General features: G+C 41.7%; 1 protein-coding gene and 1 long non-coding RNA gene across 13 annotated transcripts in view; one reads left to right on the top strand and one right to left on the bottom strand.

Annotated features, from left to right (window-relative positions):
- celsr1a (cadherin EGF LAG seven-pass G-type receptor 1a) overlaps positions 1–22,184 on the bottom strand; it is an 89,936-nt gene that overhangs the window by 6,251 nt on the left and 61,501 nt on the right. For 3 of the 11 annotated variants that reach the window (XM_051391791.1, XM_051391797.1, XM_051391793.1), the window contains 25 exons: positions 21,510–21,667; positions 19,947–20,110; positions 19,501–19,626; positions 16,770–16,936; positions 16,403–16,588; positions 16,190–16,306; positions 15,901–16,075; positions 15,653–15,794; positions 13,870–13,990; positions 13,297–13,480; positions 11,494–11,595; positions 10,177–10,271; positions 9,414–9,623; positions 8,929–9,112; positions 8,679–8,822; positions 8,389–8,572; positions 7,549–7,716; positions 7,265–7,391; positions 6,946–7,146; positions 3,226–3,400; positions 2,208–2,320; positions 1,979–2,058; positions 1,734–1,860; positions 1,522–1,647; positions 1,251–1,387 (listed from right to left, as the gene is read on the bottom strand). In XM_051391791.1, coding sequence (XP_051247751.1) covers positions 1,251–1,387; positions 1,522–1,647; positions 1,734–1,860; positions 1,979–2,058; positions 2,208–2,320; positions 3,226–3,400; positions 6,946–7,146; positions 7,265–7,391; positions 7,549–7,716; positions 8,389–8,572; positions 8,679–8,822; positions 8,929–9,112; positions 9,414–9,623; positions 10,177–10,271; positions 11,494–11,595; positions 13,297–13,480; positions 13,870–13,990; positions 15,653–15,794; positions 15,901–16,075; positions 16,190–16,306; positions 16,403–16,588; positions 16,770–16,936; positions 19,501–19,626; positions 19,947–20,110; positions 21,510–21,667 — 3,713 coding nt within the window. The remainder of the gene's footprint in view (positions 1–1,250; positions 1,388–1,521; positions 1,648–1,733; positions 1,861–1,978; positions 2,059–2,207; positions 2,321–3,225; positions 3,401–6,945; positions 7,147–7,264; positions 7,392–7,548; positions 7,717–8,388; positions 8,573–8,678; positions 8,823–8,928; positions 9,113–9,413; positions 9,624–10,176; positions 10,272–11,493; positions 11,596–13,296; positions 13,481–13,869; positions 13,991–15,652; positions 15,795–15,900; positions 16,076–16,189; positions 16,307–16,402; positions 16,589–16,769; positions 16,937–19,500; positions 19,627–19,946; positions 20,111–21,509; positions 21,668–22,184) is intronic. The other 8 variants (XM_051391792.1, XM_051391800.1, XM_051391798.1 and 5 more) reach the window with 5 other exon arrangements.
- LOC127358656 (uncharacterized) lies at positions 9,579–10,507 on the top strand. Of its 2 annotated transcripts, none has more exons than XR_007882488.1 (2): positions 9,579–9,692; positions 10,170–10,507. It is a non-coding gene; the product is annotated as an uncharacterized LOC127358656 (long non-coding RNA). The 2 variants fall into 2 exon arrangements; XR_007882487.1 differs by having other exon boundaries at positions 9,579–9,696.

Raw genomic sequence — 22,184 nt, 5'->3', positions numbered from 1 at the left:
CATTAAACAGTCCCTCCAGAAAAACGCGATTATGCGACCGCGTAATTTAATGCATAATCAGCCAAAATCCGCATATTTATGCGGGGGCCGCATTTTTTCAAATGCGCCGCACGTTCGCTGCATAAATTGCTGATTTCCGCGCAAAATACGTGGGGCTTGCATGATTTCATAATCCCCACATTTTCGTTGCAAAAAAAGTCACATAACGTTATATCTTAGCAGAAAGTTGAAAAATGTTGCGTTTACTTCACACAAGAGCAGCCATTTTCCCCTGTTGCCATGGGAACGTTATGAAGTGACGTAATTACGCGACTTGAACATCATCGAAAAGCTGCAAACCCCGCGATGAAGCCGCAGTTTTTGCAAGTTCCTGCAATTTCATCGCATAAAATTGCAATAAATATCCTGCATATTCCATCGCATTTTTTAAGAAAACGTGCTGCATAATCAAGGATTTTTGCCCGCAACAATCACAAAAAAACTCTTTTTCTGGAAGGACTGATTAAATAATTACAATTTGTTATATTTTATGTTTCTCTGTACTTTTATCTTATTTTATCATTTTATCATGTTTCTTGCACACATTTATTTAGTCCTCATACCATGAAAATTACAGTGCTACAATTTATCAGTCAAATTTCACTAAATTAGCTATCTAATCAATAGTCTGTATATACAGACAGAACAACATAACAATATGGATTGACAGTGTGGTGTGTGTGTTCTTTTTGACTTGGTAGCCATCAATGAGAGTTGATAGGTCTTTTCCTGTATGTGTGTGTGCTGGATTTTGCAACCAAGCCATGCACCATGCACTGGCAAATCTCAGCATGGTCTTTCATTCAAGCAGAGTTACCGTACAATGCAAGTGCCATTCTGTGGCCGCATGCATGTGTGGAAGAAAAGCAAGATATAGTGGAGAAACTCAGCAACATAACCTATCCCCAAAGGCAGAGAACAGAGACAGGATGACAGGTTGTGTGTGTAACTTAAGTGTGTGTGTGTTTGTGTGTATATATATATATAAATAATAGGGGCTTGGGGTGTGTTAGTATTTGTGAGATATTTGATGCACCAGCAGACATGCGGGGAGGATAACAAAGAAAGACAAAATGAGCAAAAGTCCAAAGAAACTGAAGTGGACAAACACACACACACACACACACACACACACACACACACACACACACAGACTCTCATCATGCAGCAGTGTAGTAGAAGCAGCCATGCGGTCAGTGAGCGTGTTGTACCTGAGTGTGTAAGCCAGGTAGCTGCTGCGGCTCTTGGCTGACCTGAGCGTGCTATCCAAGGAGACGGTGGACTCGCCGATGCCAGAACGGTACAGCGCGCCGTCCTCTGTGAACGTGTTGTTGCAGTTGAGAGAACGCTGAGGATGGAGGAACAGAAATCAGGACAGAAAACAAAAAAGGGGACTTTGTTTTGGCAGATGATTCATGAAATAATGCAGAAATAGCAAAGAACAACACGTGGGGCTATATTAGTGTATGTCTGTTCACTCACCGTGAGCAAAGAGGCCCTTGTGGTGCTGGACTCATCTGGTACGCTCTTCTTTCCCGTGAAGACGTTCTTGAGGTTCTTCCTCACCTCTTTGTTGAAGATCACATGGAAGAAGAAGATGAAGACTCCCTGAGAAGAAAGCAGAAGAGATGGGTTATAAATAGGAGGGTGAGAAAGACGGAGATTAACAAACAGAAACAGAAACGTTGTGTTACCTGCAGACAGCTGAAGACAGCGAACAGGTAGTGGAAGGTCATCACGTCGCTGTTGACAGCCATTAGACCGAGCAGCCAGGTAGCGCTGATGAGCAGCAGCAGGAGGAAGGCCATTCGAAGAGCAGGACTGAGGAGGGGAGAACGGACACAGATCAGCTTCCTCCAGTGCCAAAAAGTTACACTGTGTAATAACTTTAGGATGCTGTGCTACATACTGAATTATTAATATGACACAGAAAACTTACATCGCTCCTGACTTCTCCATCGCCTTCTGCCTGCGCCCACATGAAGCCTTCGCAGCCAGAATAAAGATCACTATGTTCACCTTCAGAGAGAGGGAGACGGCGAACAGAACACTTATTTCACTCTTTATTCCACATTATTTAAAATTATTATCTTATATTATTATATATTATTATTTATTATTATTATCTACACATATAATATATAATCTAGTTGAACTCATGCACATACCAGGACGACTACAAAGATGGGTCCTGCGAAGCTCCAGATGAGAGTGTCATGGACAGAGAGCCAGCAGAAATCTGGGTTCCCATAACCCTGAGGGTCAAGACCTACTGCCAAACCTATACACACACACACACACACACACACACACACACACACAGACACACACAAACACACACACACAAACACACAGGAGGCACACAACACAATATGAGTCATCATCCTTCTCCCTGGTTCTCCTTCCTTTGTCACACATCTCCTCCTCCCCTAACAGAGAGTCAAAGCAGCAAGCAGACACCAAAAATTTCCCTCCTCCTGTACTTTCGTTTTCCCACTATCATCTTAGTCACTCATCACTGTCATCTTTGCTCCTTATCTGTTTGCCCTTTTTGGATCTCTGTAACTCAATCTCTCTCTCACGCTGTGTCTTAGTCCAGATTCCAATCAAGTAAGCATTGCTGGCATCCAATACTGCCAAAGCATGTCAGTACATTACAAATCATTTAGGCATTTTATTATACATCAGAGGGCTGTAGAGTAAAATATGCAGTAAATGGCAGGCTTGAAAAAGTGGTACTAATTAGAGATATCAGAGACAGTAAATAAGGGTTATAAAAACAAATAAATTAACAAATTATTTATGAGTTTGAGGTGTGTGGACAAGTAAATTCCCAGCACACACAAACGCACAATCTTCTCCACCACAACTGAATTTTTTTTTTTACCCATGAGATTTATGCTACTGTTTTTGTCTTAATTTGACATCCAAACAAAGGCTGTCTATCTCTCTTTCACTCTCCTTCTCTTGTTCAATAATTTTCCCACGAGGATCACAGCCTCTCCAGAAAAGACGAGTCACAGCAAGAAAGCACCCTGACAATCTGCCATCTTCCGCTGCTCTGGTTTTGAGCTTGCGTGTGTGTGTGTGTGTGTGTGTGTGTGTGTGTGTGTGTGTGTGTGTGTGTGTGTGTGTGTGTGTGTGTGTGCGTGCGCGCGTGTATGTTTGGGGCGTTGTGTGTCTCACCGGTGATAATAGCCGGTATGCCCCAGCCCATGGCGTAGTAGAACCTCATGTGGCCGTGGTTGATGTTCCGCAGCTCGGTCAGCATGCGGTAGATGTGCAGCCCCTCCACGAACATCCAGGCAAAGGTGCACATGTAGAAGTAATGGAGGAGGATGGCTATCACCGTACACACAAACTGGAGGGAGATCAGAGAGCGGGGACAGAGAGGAGAAAATCTGTAAGCATGAGTGTATATTTTTAAGGGACTCTAGATAAGCAATCCAAAGAAACCAGCTTCGGTTTGAGGTTGTTCTTCCCACAACTCTTGTCTTTTTGTCATCCCTGCTGTCACTCTGCTGTGCTTTTCCATCCACCCGTGCACACATCAATGCAGTGTCCATCATCCTCCTTTAACAATATTTTACAGTCTAGTGCTGTTGACGCACAAGGAGTCTTTATTAGCCGAGGCATCAACTAATCAAAAAAATGCTGTTTTTCTGTGTTTTATATCATTGTAAATGAATTATGTTTGGATATTGGAATGCTGGTTGGACAAAACATGTGTGAGAATGTCTCGCCATGCTCTGGCAAACCGTGATAGGCATTTCTAACAATTTTCAGCCATTTTATGAAGAAAAAAATAAATTCAGTTGTCAAAAGTAATTAAAAGATTAATTGACAATGAAAACAATCAAGATTTTGCGGCCCCTAAAGGTAGCAGTAATGATTCAACCCATCCCCACATTCTTTTATCCCTTTCCCTCCTTATTTCCATGTCTGTTGTTGTATCGGAGGAATGCAGTGTGCCGGGGAATGTCCCAGCAGTTAAGATACTGTGTTTAAGTAATGCTGTGTATTGCTGTGGAGATCAGAGAGAGACAGAGACTACTTTGACAGGGTTATAAATCATCCTGCAGATGGCTCTAGGCACACACTGACAGCATTCCACAGTTCTGACACACACACACAAATACACACACCTAAACACTCCATGGAGGACATTCACACACACAAACATGCATTTATTAATTCACAGAGATGGAAAACACAATCAGATTAAACTCTCTCTTTCTTGTCTTCTACTTTTAAAAAACCCTAGAGATGCAGATACAGAAGTTATCTTTAGTCACCGCTTGAGTCTCCTCATCTCAGTCAAAACACGGTGAGTCAGAACATTTCTACAGGAACAAAAGACAAAACTCCCACAAGTTACCTGGAACCTGTAAATCTGTTATCCCTGGCTGAGTTGGGTACTAATCATTATGGTTGGTACCGCTGAAACAAAACTTCACTCACTTCGAAATCTTAGATAGATAGATCAGTAGTTGGACCAGTAGAGGACATCAGATTTTTTATTTTTTTGGGGGGCCTTTAACCTTTATTTGACAGCTGAAGTGAGGAAGTGGGGAGAGAAAGAGGGGATGACATGCAGCAAAGGTCACAAGGTGGAATTGAACCCATGCCGTTGCGGTACGCACTATCCACTTTTGAGGATTTGTGGGCTCCTTTGCTTTCATATTTGTAATTTATTTTTCTCTAAACAAGGACTTCTGAGTCATCCAAACGAAGAGGGGATGCTGTATTATTCGGCAGATTATGTTCCAGGGTGCATGAGTCTGTTTAAGTTCTCTCAGTTCTCAATTCTATGGAACATCCTTTATTTATTGATGGCATGAGGCGTGGAATAGGAGTAGGAAAAAAGTGTTTCACACTCTGGCTCCATATACATTTCCCTTTTATTTGGCTGTTGACATTTCTGCCCTCCATCCTTCTTCAAGATCAGCAATCTAATTGTCTACTTCCTGCGATCATCACCTTCGCTACAACCCTTGCAGTGTGTTACTGTTCTATATTACATGAGGTGTGACGTATTGGTAAAAAGGGCATTGCTATAGTAGCATGTAAGGTCCACTGACAGATTGTATGGGATATAGGGCTATGCAACCTGAGCTGACTTTAATCTCTGATTGTGATGGTCAGAGCCAAAACGTATGTGTGGTTGACGGCTGGGGGATGGCAGTTACTACCTACCACAGTCTTACATGACTGACACTTAGACCTGATGATCTTGTGATGCATTGTGTGAGACGGTAGACATCTGGTTAGGCCAGACTAGTCAGAGCTGACACATTTATTTTCAAGTGACACGATATAACTTTTGACAGAAGAAATAACTAATTCTTCCCCTTACTGTACATATGAAAAGTTGAACTCATAGGCATTGAAACATCAGTTCAATACACTGAGGAGTTTTGCTGCTACTGCTTTACTTCATCTGGTATGATCAGTAGCTTTTGGTGGCCAAATGTTGCTAATGTAAGACATTGTTCTATACCTGTTTTCTGACTCTTATCCACTTTTGCCACTGTTACACTATGTTTTAGCATTTACCCCTATCCAGTAATTGCTACTTGTGGCCACAGTGCTGCTTTGTTTTATTTGGAAGACTTGAGCCTGGACAGATTACAAATCAAAGTAAAATCTGATGAATCAGGTATGTTGTTCTATTTGGCATTTATGTCACTAAACAGATTTACAATGCTACTTGTCCACTGGTTACATCTGTCCTTGTGTCTCCCAAAGAACCCCCTAATGTCCCAGCTTTCCAAACCTCATTTCTTCTTAAAAACAAAGCAGGATTACCCATTAATTACCAGATTAATGATGTTTCTGTACCACAGACATGAAGGACATTTATCAAGTGAAAACTAAGAAGTTGTTTTGGGAAACCATTGCCAGGACCTATCGCCCTGAGGCTTGCTTCTGGAGACAGGTACCAGTCACAGCATGTCTCCACTACTGGCACACGGAGGGTGTGTGTGTGTGTGTGTGTGTGTGTGTGTGTGTGTGTGTGTGTGTGTGTGTGTGTGTGTGAGTCCGAATGTCTGTGTCAGCAGACTTCAAAGAATTCCCACACCTTTTGATCCTTTACTGTATACATGTGTGTGCACATGTATGTTTCTGTGACCTACCCAACTCCAAACTGGATTATGAACTTAACATAATGAGTTTATTAGAGTCCTGACTTCCGACTCTTTTACGATCTTAGCCTTTATCCTACACATTTTGAATTAGAGAGGTTTACAGTAACAAAGTTACATCCAGCCTCAATAAAAATCCACTTATAGGAGGTTATATCTGGAAAGGGCTCTGGCAACCAGCACATTCCTAACTATGAAAGTCATTAGCCAAGAAACAAAACACATAATCTGTCAAAGACAGGGTCTCAGGTAGACCTTGGCCTATTAAGCCTGGTAAAGCTCCTGTCAGCACCGAGTTAGGTGGCTGCCCGCTGGCAAAACAAATATCGTAGGATGCCTGGCTCTTTTTAATACAGTAAACACCAAAGTGAAACATCTTTATCCCCTCTCAAGTTCCACCATGCCACAAGCATAGCAGAAGAACTGGCTCTGAATGCTAAATGCCCCAGATGTAATCCTTCCTCTTTTTTGTAACTATATGTTACCCACAGCACAAGCCAGCGTAAGCAGAGACTGGGCAACATTTCTGTTAATAGTGTTTGAATAATATCCTGTTTAAAATCATTAATTAACACATTTGTAATATGGTAGGCGGTGCCAGTAAAGGTGTACTTGAGTTCATCTGACAGGACAGTGGGAGGACATCTGACCAAAAATGAGGAACCCACTGACTTGAACCATGAGAATATGTTGCGGATAAACAGAGAAGTCTCTACATTGTACATGCACTCTATTTTCTGTGGGCTAAGCATACACTCACCGGGTTGTCAGTCTGATTGATGCCGAGCAGGAAGACGAGCTCAGAGAAGAACAGCGCTGCTACCAGGTTCCTGTGGATGGCGTGGAGGTTGGAGCGGAGCCGGCGCAAGAGGCACAACAAGATGAAGGTGACAAGGAGGAGGAACAGGGAGGCTGACACCGTGGTGTAGGTGACGATCTTCAGGGGGAGGACATCACCGTGCTGTGGAGAGCAGTCGGAAGTCAATAACAAGGCAAAAGGCAGAAAATGGTAAGCTTAGCTGGATGTTTTCTAAGAAGCTGAAATGACAAATATTTTCATTTCAATGAAATGGCAATACCTCTCTCTTGGAAATGTCCATGAGCACGGCGAAGCTGGTCATGTGGTTACACTGACAGCTAATGTGACTGTTGTTCCTGTTGAGCACCTCACAGCCTTTAGAGGACCAGCCGCCTGTGCCTCCGATCCTAAACACACACAACAGACGAAAGTGAGAAAGTTACAGCAGAAGGCAAACAAAAAAAAAAAAAACATTGGGCGGGTGTGTGTGTGTGTGTGTGTGTGTGTGTGTGTGTGTGTGTGTGTGTGTGTGTGTGTGTGTGTGTCTGTGTGTGAGCAACTCACGCGATAGAGTGGTTCCAGAAGACACATACAGGTTTGGTTCTCTCCTCTGTCTCCAGTAAGGTGTACTCCAAGGTGATGGGGGGGTCCAGGATGGGAGGGAGAGGCGGACCCTCACTGTGCACAGTGGCACTCACTATGGCTGTGTTGATCACTGGACGGTTGGGAAGCCTGGAAAGACATAAAGAAACACAATTCAAGTTTTTAAACACTGATCTACGGTGAGATTGCATTTGCTTTTTATGGCTTCATTACACACATGCACACGCAGCCACTAATGTACAGTAGACCATACCATAACAGACCCAAAGCTTGTTTACATTTGGTCATATTCTCTCTCATCCTTTTGTTAACTTCTTATTCTTTTCTTGGAAATATATTTTTAGTAACTTTCTCTCTTTCCATCCACATCAAGAATAGAAAACACTCCCCGGCTCCACGTTCAGTTTTCTGAATAGCTGAACAGAATCTTAAAGGCCTATGCAATCACTGATAAGGTGGCTCCTTCAAACACACCTACAGTAAATATTATTGAATGTATTAACATTAAAGATAAAATATTTCCATGTGACGTAGGGTTTCTTCAAACGTTTACAGAATATGATGAATTGTATACACATCTGTAAGTACAGTAGAGAGTTCAGATAGAGTGTATGGGCTCTCTTTTTCCCCTCTGTTAAATATCATTCTCCATTATTTGAGGCCTTGTTTGCAACAGTTGGTCTACACTTCATAATTTACTCCAAGCTGAGATGGTCTGCACTCCAAAATAATGGTGTGTCTAATGTGGCAGTGGAAAGGATTTTAAGGTAATGACAACGCAGAAAAACTTAAACTGTTTACCTCAGACTCCTGCGGTCAGGGTCATATCTTTCCGGGAGGAGCTTTCCCAGTGATTTGTACACTATCACCACGGCAACCGGCAGAGGGGCAGCTGGCTCAAGATGGCGCCGTCTCCTATCGGACACTGTGTGCTCCTCCTCCTGTGGGGGGTCGGTCTGAGTTGGAGGGGCAGGAGTGGACTCTGCTGTCAGGGGATGGAGATAGATAAACTGAGAAGAGTGGAGCTTTACACATTTTAAATTCTCGCAGCACAAAAGAAACAAATGGTCTGACTCTGCCTGCGTTTGTACCTCCGTGGCCCTGAGAGCGGAGGTTGAACTGGGGGAAGTGGACGGAGGACCCGAGCTCTTTGGGGTAGGCCTCCTGGATGTCCTGGAACCGAGGCAACGTCGCCTTCTCCGGGTCTGACACATCCAGGTAGTCCACGGTTAGAACTAGATAATAAGTGGCAGGAAGAAGAGGAGATAGGATGAAGATGATTTGCCAGGTGTGATTACGTGTCACAGTTCTACACAGGGTGATTAAAGCTCCTAGACTCACTCATGTTGTCTGTGACGATGGTGAAGGGTTTCAGGTAGGTTTTCCTGACATTCTGAGCCAGGGTGTTGGCGTAGTCCTCGAAGTTGCGTAGCAGGTGGGCGGTGCCACCTTCTGTTTTCTGGATCTGCTCCCAGTGCTCCTTGTTGTCAGGATCCAGTATGGAGCTACCTGCTCGCACCAAGTTCTGGAAAAATCCAACATAATTGTAGATTATTTAAAGCAAATTCATCAGACAAATATCAAAGGGACTAGAAATAAAGCAACGGTGGAAGTGTTAGGTCACTACAGTGATTGATCAAGTTGCTCTCTCTGTGAGAATCAACCAGTGGAGGGCAGTGTGCTACCAGTGCTCCCAGTGCTGCAGACTAGGTTTCACAAATGAAAGCTTTAACATATTTTCCAATAACTCATTAAAGTTGAATTCTAGCCCCAGTGATCACCAAAAAAAGCAAAAGTTGATCTGCACATTCCGTTTCATTTTGTACCTCATTGAAATCTGCATCCCTCATGGCAGTGAGGTCGAATCCTGCCTGCCGGCTCTCGTACTGCAGCACGTGATTCAGCAGCTGGGCGGCCATCTTCACGTCGTTGCCGTAGTAATTCTGGGTGTTGTTGGTAGCGCTGTGAAGCAAACGCACAATGGTCTTGGAGCGCTCGCTGTCCATCCTTGAACTGTTGCGACGCAGGTCCTCGTTCTGGAAGAATGGAGGGTTGAGGGACGCAAACAGAGCAAGAACGAGCAGGTCAAGGCAAAGGAAAGCTGAGTGGGTATGATGAAACATGATAGAAATTGGTCAATCCCAGGATTAGTGGGACTTTCAGAAGCTAAAGCTTTGAGTACTAGGTTCAGGTTCAAACACAAAAGATGCAATGCTTTGTGTAAATCTCCTATAGACTTCATCCTGTGAAATTACACTTTATTGAAGAGACATCAGCTCCCTTACAATGCATAGTTTCTTTTACATAACTACTAGCGATCAGTATGATCATTATTAAGAACTAGTGAGGTGTACTCCTCATCACAAAGGCAACAACAATCTGATAACTACTGGTTAGGATGTGTCTGCCTTTCTAAATGTCATGAGCTTTAGTTTAGAAATAATACATTTTTCAGTTTATTCAGTTGATCTGAAAGGAGTATCTGAACACACCTTCACTTCTTCAATCTCAGTTAAACCTTGAAATATTGTCATCATTTCCACCTGAGAAGGATGAGAATTAAATTGTTTTACTTTGTGTAGTACTCACCAGTTTCTTCAGATGGGAGAAAGTGATGGTGGTGCAGTTGAAGAGCTCAGGCAGCAACCAGCCCTTCTCATCGCTACAGTGGCGGATGGCAGTACCTGTAAAAATACAACAGCAGGGAGGACATTTCAACTGACAGACATACATGTTCACACTACTGAAGGCTAACAAAAGATAATGCCAACTACATTTAAAAAAAACAATAAATATTTTTCTTGATAGGTAATAATGTATAGTCTAGAATTAAACATTAGAAGTGATGTAGAGGGCTAGTAGTAAAGATGCAAATACAACATAATTTGTCAAAAAATAAATGGTAAATGGACTGCACTTATATATTGCCTTTCTAGTCTTCTGACCACCCAAAGCGCTTTACACTACATGCCACATTTACACACTTATACACTGAAGTATCTTGCTCAAGGGAGCGAACCACCAGCCTTCTCAGTGGATGACCCGCTCTACTTCTTGAGCCACAGCCACTCACAGAAAGTCACAGGTTTAAATGCAACGGCCCGCGTGCATGACAATGAACCCCTACTGGATACTGTAGCTGAGCTGCTCTGAATATTTGCAATAGTTAATGCCTCAAAAATGTAAAACACTTTCTGTCTTAGTGGTCTAAATATCTGAAACCATACTGACTTGTTCCAGTCTGATTCAGTTTAAGAAAAGGCTTCATCCAAATGCAAAGTCACTTCAAATGCTATTGTTGCAAAAAGAAGAAATGGCTGAAGGACTTGCCAGTAGAAGCTAGGAGAAGGCGACAAGCAATGTTTGCAAATAAATTCCCCACTGAGTCTGGGGAGACAACAAAGGGGTCACCATGGAGATGGCAGTAACTAAGGGGGTAACCAGGAAAGTGACAGTGCTTTACTGGGAGCAGGTCAGTGAACTCGAATCTGGAGTTCACCTCGAAGGTCTCTCTCCCTCTCACACACACAAACACACACACACAGCTGCAGGAGGAGGGGTATTACTGTCAGCTCTTCATGTACCTGGTGTTATTCCAAGAGTCTCTACAGACAAACCTGGGTGTGATTGGCTGATGAGAAAGCTCTGTTGTAATAAAGCACCAATCAGAGAGCATGTGTGTTCATTATGCCTTCAAATACATGAACTCACAAAAACACAGCTACCTGTGCAGCTTGATCTAACTGCTGTTACTCAATAACTGTGAATATTTTGGCACGTAGACTTTGTGACTCAAAGAAACTCTTTTTTTATCATTCATTTAAATTAATTTAAAACACACTGTTTTGACTATATACATTACAAAATAATTACTCCACATGTTCCTTTTGTCATCGGAGCACTCACCGATGGATCCTTTGGGACAGCTCATGGCGGCGGGGCGTCCAAATTTGGTCTTGGGCCACCAGATGCCTGAATCAAACGCCTTGGGACAGCCCTCGTAGACCACTGAGGAGGGAAAGGGCAAACAGAACATATAAGGTTTAGATGTGAATACGGTTTGAAACCTGAGGCTGGGATTAATTCCGGGCCGGTAGGTAAACACACAACATTCCCACCACATACCACTCTCATCACAATGATATAACAGGTAGGCGCTGGAAGCTAAACATTGGTTTGAGAGCATTATGTGATACTTAAATAGGCATTAAAAGAAGCTGGACCACCTGAATTTGAACCACAAAAATGTTCCTTTAAACAGTAAACGTCCGCTTATCCAGACCTCAGGACGCCACCTAGGTGATCTTATGAAACAGCCAGACAGACCAACACAGTAACATTTAACCAAATTAAGCCTGCAGAGCCATTACACAAGCTGTGATACATAATCAATTTCAGCATATCTGGGTTAATAAATAAATAAATAATAAATAAAGACAAACCAAGCTGGGACCTGCAGGCCTGTTGGCTTGTTTGTGGCTCCTGTTAGTCGCACACGGTCCATAATCCCTATGTTTCATTAACTCTTAAGTGCTACTTCACTGCTATGACACATAACTTTATAACCTGAATAAACCTTCAACTTTAGATTGAATAAGCTCATCATGTTTAGCTCTAGTCTTCATGTACCTACTATTTTCACTTTCCCATTTTTCTGAACACACTTAGCCTTTCTTTGAGGATCATTTCTATTAAACCGCACAACCACACTAGCAGCTTTATTGAATGTCTCGGCTCTGCTGTGTTTGGTGCAGAGCTGACAGACCGGTATGAGGCCTGCCATGGATGGTCACATTTCAGTGACCCGTAGGACATGACCAAAGAAACCTCTCGCTTGCTTCATTCTTTCATCTTCACTTCCTCCCTTAATCCAAATCTATTTGACCTTTAAGATTTGAAAATCCACTTAAACAAAAATGAAAAAAGCTAGATTTGGGGAATATTTTACTTTAACAAAAAAAACTAACAATATTGAATCAAAGAACTTGCGTCCATTAAAAGTCCAAACACGTTCTGAGAGTTTGAAGAGCTTCTTATTGGGTTAAACAGTAAGCACACTGACATTCATTTTCAATTAGGGGACTTTGTGGTTTTGTCTTCTATTCATCTCTACTGTATTGTGTGTGTGCAGTCCCACTGCCAAGTTCGCCCGCAAGCCAGACTCGCCTCTTCTGCTTGACTGGGTGGCGACAAAGACGTGAAGTTAGCTTAACTGCAGCACCAGCAGATGTGAGCGACACTATTTGTCTTCCTTTGACACTTCATCGATTCATCAGGGCTCACTTTGTGAACCTGAACATCTAAAGGAATAATACACCCAACTTCTCAAATGATTTTTTTTTCTTTATCGGCCTTGTCATGAACTCTTCAAACCATTTTTTTTATTTAGACAAATGTCTCTGAATTCATGGTATCACAAACAGCATATTATCCACATGTGACAGTATTTTGCAATAGCTATGGGGTTGCATTTTAATGTAAAACTTTTCAGTTATAAGTTATACATTTCTTATTATTTTCAACCTTCAAAGCTATTATTTAAGATTTTATTTTATTTGAGTCACTCAATTTCCAGTTAAGGATTAATACATTTAATCTTACTATTTCTTGCCTTACCATTATAGTCTGTCAGTAGAAAAACAAATCAAGGAAATGGAGAAAAATCATATTTTAAATGCACATAATTACAAAACAAATGAATCCACATACCCTCGCATCCAGTGGGAGTGACCTCAGCGAAGGGGTTATCACAGCGGTTGCACTGACGGCCGATGACTCCTCCTTTACAGGGGCACTGTCCAGTCATGGGGTCACAGGTTCGAGACTCAGAGCCAACAGAGAAACACTCGCAGGGGTAGCAAGTGTCTTCACCTTCTGGCCGATAGTGGTTTTCCTGCAAGATGAGGAGAAGATATACAGTAGATGACTCATACTATATTCAGATAATCAAAAGTGAGCAAGGAGGACATTTTTAGATATTTGGGGGTGCTATTAGTGAGTCTGTAATGCCATGTATAAAGCAAGTCTATATTATTTTTACTGAACAGTGGCCACACATGTAACAATTACAGGATGATACTAAATTCTAAAATATATATATATATATTGCTATAGATACTGTACAGAAAACCTCTGCACTTTAGCTTTAGCCAAACATTTGGCTGTTATTGTCCTTTCCTGTGCAACCCTTGCTGTGAACAAAAACAATCTAGTGAATCACAAAAAGAAACGCTCATATATTTCCTATCAATCTGGAAAATGTCAAGTTGTGTATGTTTTTACCTTGCAGCGACACTCTCCAGAGGTCTTGTTGCAGTCTTTGTGAAATCCCCTGTTGGTATCACAGTTACAGGGTCCGCACATGGGACTCCCCCACCAACCTTGAGGACACGGCTTCTGCTCTCTGTTATCAGAGACAATGACACATTAATTAAAGTGGCTATAATTGATATTTTTAAAATAACAATGTATCAAATGACAATATGAAAGGGGTTGCTCTTTGTGATGAACCTAGTGAGAAATATCACCCCAAGGTCCCCTCAGCTTTAAGGAGCTTTATAGTGAGATTCAGCTCATTGTTTAGCTGTCTGGCCCACAATTTTACTGTTTGTTGTTACCAAAAACAGAGCTGTAAATGTAGGACTTACATTCATCAGGTGGCCAGAAACAAGATTCCAAATCAAGGCTAATGTGTATATGCAACTGTTTGCTAATAAGTTCATCATATGAGCTTCAAAGGTGGTGATATGATATTGTAGTGTTCACAGCAAACACCAAACATGAATTCACCCTATAAGTGAAAACAATCTGCAATTTCCAAATGACAAAACATAAGTAAGTAACTGACTTCAGGCACAAAATCTATCCTAAAATGCTATTTAACATGTTGTCAAATGACTAAAACATACAATGTATTTTAAACTTGAAGCTGGTAGTGACATTGCATTATAATTACACAATAATAGCTACTGTACAGTAAAAGAGTCGTCAAATCTGTTTTGGGAAAAAGAAGATACGTCTTTTTGTCAGCGGGGCCAGTGCATCTATTGTAGTTCCAAATTATTTTAGGCTAAAATAAAAATAAAAGGTTTCTTGCCATACAAGCAAAGTGATGGTTGATCACATCTTTTCATGCTCCATATCTGATAGTTGACTATCTCCTATGTTAATCTAACTAAATGCTCTTTGTTGCCTTAAATCTAGAATAAACTTCCTCTACACTTTTAAGTCAGTGAATCAGGTGTGACTCTTTCCTACAAACTCACACAGACACTTTCTTTCTCTCTCAAGAGATGCGATCTCCGACTGAGCGATGTGATCTGATAGTGGACGAACGGCAGTATGAGGGCAGCAGTGACTAAACACCTATCGAGGATCAGTCAGGCATGAAGGGGTAATCCCACATCCTGCTTAAGACAGGACATGATGCATGTCATAGGGGTTAGGGGTCAGGGGGAAATGACTGCTTCTCAATCGGGGATTGCTTATTCATGTGAGCTCTTAGACAATGCTGACACTGCAAACCAAAGCACCACTTTCTGCGCATATATATGGACTTCCCAATTTCACCTAATGGTTTGAGTATTTCTTTTTGATGCCTGATCTTTCCTCTCTCTCTCTGTCCATCACACACACACAGGCACACAATCACTATCAAGCTGAGATTACTGACAAATAAAGCTGCTCTAAAGGACTCAGGAGGTTGGCAACATTACAAAAAGAGCAAAAGCCTAACATAACTAAAGAAGATTAGTGTGCTTTGTCTCTATGGGAGGCAAAGTCCATCTTTAGTCTGCTGCATTTTTAACATCTGGATACATGTCTGCGTATCTTGGAGGTAGCGTTCACCATGGTTAACCAAGGTTATTTCCCTAAAATTCAGTTTAAGATGCAATCTGTTTAAAGTAAAGATCTAGAGGTGCAACGTTTAGCATCACTAAATCTTTAACACAATCAACTCTTGCAGACTCTCTGTTCTTTAAGGGCAAAATAAAGTGCAATCAGAAAAAATCGCTCTCTGCTCTCCCTCTGAACTCTCAAACACACACAGAGGAAGGGACCTTACTTGTTTTCACAGTACTGGCCATAATATTTCTGATCACATTCACAGGTGTAACCGTGGGAGGAACTTGGTTTGCGGATGCAGGTGGAAACGTGCTCACAAGGGTTGAGTTGGCAAGCATCCACACACTCCTTTCCAAAATACCCTGCAGGACAGAGAAAACAGGAAGGAGTGACACTCAAACCTTACTGAGCGATATATAGGAGCTTATATGGGTAACGTGTGTGTGTGCATGCGCAAGTGTATGTTACCTGGGTCACAGACACAGGTGTGTGTGCTCCAGTCATCACTGCAGTGGCTGTTCTCCGGGCAAATGTTGGAGTCGCAGGGGTCAGCCAGGTCGCAGCCGTCTTCCACACGGATCTTCAAGGCCTGAGCCATGTTCACATTGGCCACGTTGGTGGACGTCTCACCCATACGCACACCCTGGTGGAGGAGAAGAAGAAGTGGTCGAAGAAAAGAGAAAAATGCTGTTATGTTTCTTTTCACAATTTGAAAAAATCTGACCATTTTGAAACACACACACACATATACATTTACCTGTATGCAACCAACAAATCCTTTGTTGACATTGTTGCCCACTCCAGGCAAACCTCCAACATGAAGAGTTTGCAGCTTCAGTCCTGGGAGGTCATGACCGATCTCAACTGACTTCTGCTTAAAAACACAGAATTGAAAATGAGTACTTTTTTTTCTTGACAATTTGAGCCACGTATACATCCTGGTGTATTTTGTGATGTAATTTGCCTGTACCTGGTACATGCCATAGTCCAGGGACACAGCGGCTATGTATTTGATGTCCTTGCCGTCTTTAACGCTTCTCAATTCTACCAGGAGGTGGTGCCACTCCCCGTCATCGACCCGGACTTGGGGGAAGCCCAGTGAGGCCACCAGCTGCTGCCTGAGCAACACCTCCATACGCACCTGTTGCTCACTCACCTGGATGGTAGGAAAAATGGAGAAATGACTGATGACAAGACTGTAGTTATTTTATATTCCCTTCCAATGAAAAAGTATTCACCTAACTTTTACTCAGCATTAAAAAATGTTTGCACTATATGCTGATGATGATGACATTTTTGTTGACAATCATTTGTTAGCCATGTACACTGTATCTCACCATGAGGTTGATAGTGGAGGAGGATCCAGCATTGATCTGTATTAGGGAGCCAGCAGGCTGCCTGGTGCGGAACATGAGACCCATGTACCAGGGGATGGCGACAGTAACGTCTGGGTCGCTCCAGGAGATCAGAGACTGGCCGTCAAAGAACTGAGGGGATGGCATCACTAAACAGGGACGAGACAGGAGAGAAGAGTAAGGATCAGTTTGTGGGCAAAACATGATTATTGTTTGGCATTTAATGTGCTTAGAGGTGCTATGCATAGCATTTCAAGGATAAATCTGTGCCATATTTACACTGAAACATTAGTGTAATTCCAATAAACACATTAGATCATTGCGGTCTACAGGTCTGACTTCATAGAAATCTCCTGGATTGCTTTAACACAAAAAAACAAGAAAAGGGGGCTGCTCTTCTGCTGCATATGAAGCTGAAGGTTTCAGAGTTTTAATATGAGTGAACAGCAATTTGAGCAATCATGTCCAGCATAATTCTTCTTCTTCAGTGAAGAGAAACAGAAAGGTAAACAATGAGGAGAGACAACAAGTAGCATCTGCATCTTTGTGACATAAAGCAAGATGGTTTATGGGTCTTTTTTGAGGAACACTAGCAGTGATAATATCACTTTTATGAGATGGAGGCCACCAGTTGTCCTTACCATGTTTTATTTATTTTGAACTGGAATTATACTCAAAACATTTATTAATAATTAATAGCTTGATTACTGTGCTGAAATGTGATATTCTGCAGACCCATGTGATATAATTACTACTTTATGTCTTGGGATTAGTACACAGTAATTCTTAGACAAACATCCAATGTCTTGAGACATTTTGAAAATCCACTGAAAATCCTACAGACATGACACATGCCGTGTAAGCTCCTGTGCATGTTGAGAGAGAGATCAAGAAACACACACAAAAACACACCCACACACATTCACAGCAAGGGTCCCTTTCAGCACAACATATAGTAAGTGTTTCCTCCTGTATAATCTACAGCATAAACTCAGTATGTTTTTAGGCCCCCAGGGCACATATTTCAACTGAAGCTTCACAAATACACACATACACACGCTATAATTATGAGACAAAGCACATATTTGTTTCTGGTAACAGGTATCAACAGTGGTTTTAGTCTGACTACTACACCAAAGCTTAGTCCATCGTGAAGTAAAACAACAGCCACTCCTCAGTTCTCATTTATTAAGACTCAGTTCTAGTCCACAGCCTTGTTAGCAGCTCTGTGAGGCTATACCTAGATGCAACTGTTTTTTAAGCTAAATGTGAGCAAACACGCCCTGATGATGGTGCTAGATGAAAAGTCGGGGCTCACCAACGTGATTTATTCTCTAGGGACCTTGAATATCCGTAGCAAACTTCACGGCAACACAACACTGAACACACAACACATGGGCGATGTGACAGACACTAAATTATAATAAGCCATCTCTAATACACTTTTTTGCCAGTTTGTTATTGATTTATTCCTCAAATATATTAACTCATTAACCGGGAATGTACAAGCTAATACCATCCATGCGCATGTAGCAATGTTTTACTATATATTGCATGTTTATCTTTAACATGACTGTAATCTGATTTTAGCTAGTGTGACAGAACACATTCCTTGTGTTTACCAAATGGTCTACAATTGAAATCTGACCTGATAGAATTTAAATAAAAAAAGGTGCCTAACAGTGCATATTCAGTCTTTTCATGTCAGTCCAGTCTGGATGATTTTGGCAGCGTAAAATACGTGATAACAAATCTCTTGTTTCTCATGTGGCAGCTTGGTGTGTGACACCTCAAACCAAATGTGTCAACAAGCAATGGAGCAGCCAAAGCCTCTTCCCAGCTCGCTGTGATCCCGGCCCAGTTCAGATACTGGATACTGGGGCCTGGCACTAGCTGGGCGGCTACCTCATAGACGAGAGGGCAAGGAGAGGTATTCACACCTTCACACATTGTTTGGAAGCTCGCCCTAAAGGAGGAAATCAAAGTTCTCTCCTTACCATAGAAGAACATGAGATGGGTTATGGAGTGTAAATAACAACAACGTTAACAAGCTGTGATGCTTTTATGTTTCCTTAACTATCTATCTATCTATCTGCCTGTCTGTCCATCTGTCCGTCCGTCTGTTTGTCTACATACCTACCTACCTCTATAAGTACTGTATATAGGTCTTCACTAGAGTAACATGAGCTGTGCCCCTCACTTGTCTGCTGAGGTGGCAACGGAGACGCAGCGAGGACAGCTATGTCAGGTCATTGTGTGTGTGTGTGTGTGTGTGTGTGTGTGTGTGTGTGTGTGCGGGCATGTCTTTTGTTTCATCCTTTGAGTCTGGGTTTTGAGTCACAAAACTCCAAACCTGAGGCCATGTTTAGTGTCTGTACAGTAGTGAGCAGAAGCCTTACTGTGACTTTCCATTGTGAAGGCTGCATGAGTCACACTGAGTCAGGGGAGGTGTTCCTTATCCCATTTGATCTCCCAAACACACACTACTTCCTGGAAGTCCTCAAGACACACACACACTTACTGTAGGTAAACACACACAGGCGCATGTCGATACAGGCACGTTCGGCCAGAGACACACCTGTATATGAATGCATACACTTAAATACAGACACTTTCGACTCTATCTTGAGAAGAAAGTTCCTTTTTAACTCCTAAAAATTTAAATTCTCCTTCCTTTGGAGACAAAAACACTTTAATCTGTGAGTCTTTTTACCTTGTTCACAATTCTTGCCACCATAACCAGTTGGGCAGTCGCAGCTGTAGGTGTTCCACTTGCTGACACACACTCCTCCGTTCTGACACACGTCATTAGTGCAGAAGTTTTTCTTTGCTGGACAACCTTGACAAACATAAAAAAAAATAATTAGTGGCTGTATGTGCAAAGTAACACAACATAGAAATATAACCATAATAGCAGCATGCATCATTGCTCACTGCTCGTGGTATATATTTAAAGAAAACCTTCATTTAAAAGGAGCTTAACTAAAGTAAGTAGTTTTCCTACTGAATACTTTTCTTTTTAAGCATTAAATTGGCAGTTTCATTCACTATGAGTCTCTGAAAAGTTTGCAGATAACTCAGTTTCTACAGACAATTTCAATGCTGTTCCTAAAAATGAGCAATGTCTCCACCTCTGTAGCACCATGTAGCATGTCTAACCTGCTGTGGTGCCGTTGTTAGCAATGTAGCTGGCCATGTCGATGGCTTTCCTGTCGATGCTGAGGTTTCTCATGCAGCCTACAAAGTCTCTGTTCCTGACTGGGAAGTCCTCAGGTAGGTTGGGAACTCCGCCTAGCAACAGCGGTCCCGTCAAGTCCAGTGATCTGCAGACGATACAGACAGAAAAATGGAGCGAAAACCAAAATGTAAAAAAAGTCAGATGTGCACATCTGAGCTGTTCATTTCTATTCCTTCTGGCTGTAAATCAGTGACAAACAACAACAAGTTGATGTCCTGAGTTTACACCAGAAAGGGCGAGTGAGGTCAGGCATCAGCCCTTACCATGATTGACATTTCTAAATTAAGCTTATTGTGTCCAAAGTTTTAACAGAGTAAGGGTCCACATACTAGGTCATGTAGGAAGCTGCTTACACCCCAAGCCTCTAAAACACTCGACATCAAACACCTAAGGGCTTTCAGATTTATGCAATGCTGCACAAAAACACCCCCCCGCTAAACCATTGAATGTATAAGTTGTGTACATACAGCACAAACACTGTTGCTTTGCCAGGAGCATGTGGAGCTTATTCAAAGAGTGTTCAATGAATTTAATGAGGGAAATCCATTCATAACTCAAATGGGAATGTGGTGCATCTCGGGACCAGTTTTACAGCCAACAGTTCTTCAGAGATATTCTTTACCTAGTGGTTGTACAGAAATGCTTCTGTATTGCTTCAGAATAATGGTTCAATAATTTATTTGTATAATTATTAATAATGAAACCTGATGGATTGATGACTACTAACTGATATTTGAGGTGAAGCACTTAATTTCTCTTTACTAATTTATGAACTATTTTGCAACAGGGATAAAATTGGACCACTTGCTAGTTATAGCTAAAAGAAGCGGAAAGCCATGTGGTTCCTGCTCTGTGCCCCAGACACACTCTGGCTCATGTCAAGGCAATTTTCACCCCAAAACTTCAGGGGGATGCTGGTTTAAACCACATTACACACCGGTGTAATGTACATTAGTATATTCCAGTTTGACACAGTTAATGTATCTTCTAAATGCCTCTCGGCTTCTGTGACCTGTGCAACAAGTTCCTAAAGGAATGTAACCTCATTAACTCCTCTTTGTAGCTTTCTCTCTTTCTCTCTCTCTCTGTCCCCACCCTCTGCAGACTAAATGTGCCTCAGCATGCTAACTCTCCCAAACAAAACTCTTAGACTATAAAAATAAAAATAAATTAGTGTGTGGTAAACACAGAGTAAGTCAGATTAAGCCTGTGTTGAGATGAGCTTTTGGCTGTTTAAATGTCTGACAGCAGAAAGGCCAGGAGGATGAACACAGAGATTAAAAGACAAAAGGAGGGGAGGATTGTAGAATGAGAGTTGTGTAATCTGTTGTAATGAAGGCAATTTGACGTAGCCCCCGAGGCACAACACACTTACCTATTAATCTGACTAGTTTGTGTGTGTGTGGGATGCTTTTTGGAGATAACGAGTGTAAAGACCTAAAGAGAGAAAGGAAAAGATGAGTGAAGGAAAGACCCCAGCTTACTTTTTCTGTCCTGTCTGGGTGCCTTGGGCGGCGCAAGAGTAGTTGCCGATCTGCTTCCCGAAACGAATCGCCATGGAGATGTCACAGTCATCTACGGCAACCACAGCCACCTTTTCTCCAGAAGGTCCATGAGGGACGCCTAGTCGCCCGATGTTTGGCTGAAGAATAAAAATAAAGATTGCATCCAGTTATTCATCAACATTTACACATGCTATTGTAAAAATAGGCCCTTTTACTTCTGCAGTTGCCAGGAAGCACTTGAAAAGATTGTACAGCAGAGTAAATACATAAAACAGAAATTCTGATCTGATTAAAAATACATGTCAACATATTAAGTCACGTATAACACCTAAACAACACAATTTGGTTCATAAGAAATTGTAAACAAGCAAGCAGATTAGCAGAGAAAAACAGCTGAAGTATTGGATGAATGGTTGCAATAGTAAATGGTAATGACTAAACAGTTGAAAGAGTTAGCTAATGGATAAATGGTTGGAATAGATAACTTAATTATAGAAATAGTTTGCAAAAACTAATGGATAAATAGTTAAATTAGCTGCACATATTGGATAAACACTGTAAATAGTTAACTATAAGAAATGGTAAATTGTTAAAATAACTAAAAGTAATAGAAAAATTATTATTATAAAGCTAAAAGGTAAAATAAATTATAAA

This window comes from Dicentrarchus labrax, unplaced genomic scaffold (assembly GCF_905237075.1).
Source record: "Dicentrarchus labrax unplaced genomic scaffold, dlabrax2021, whole genome shotgun sequence".
NCBI lineage: Eukaryota > Metazoa > Chordata > Actinopteri > Moronidae > Dicentrarchus > Dicentrarchus labrax.
This window is presented reverse-complemented; position numbering and strand designations above follow the sequence as displayed.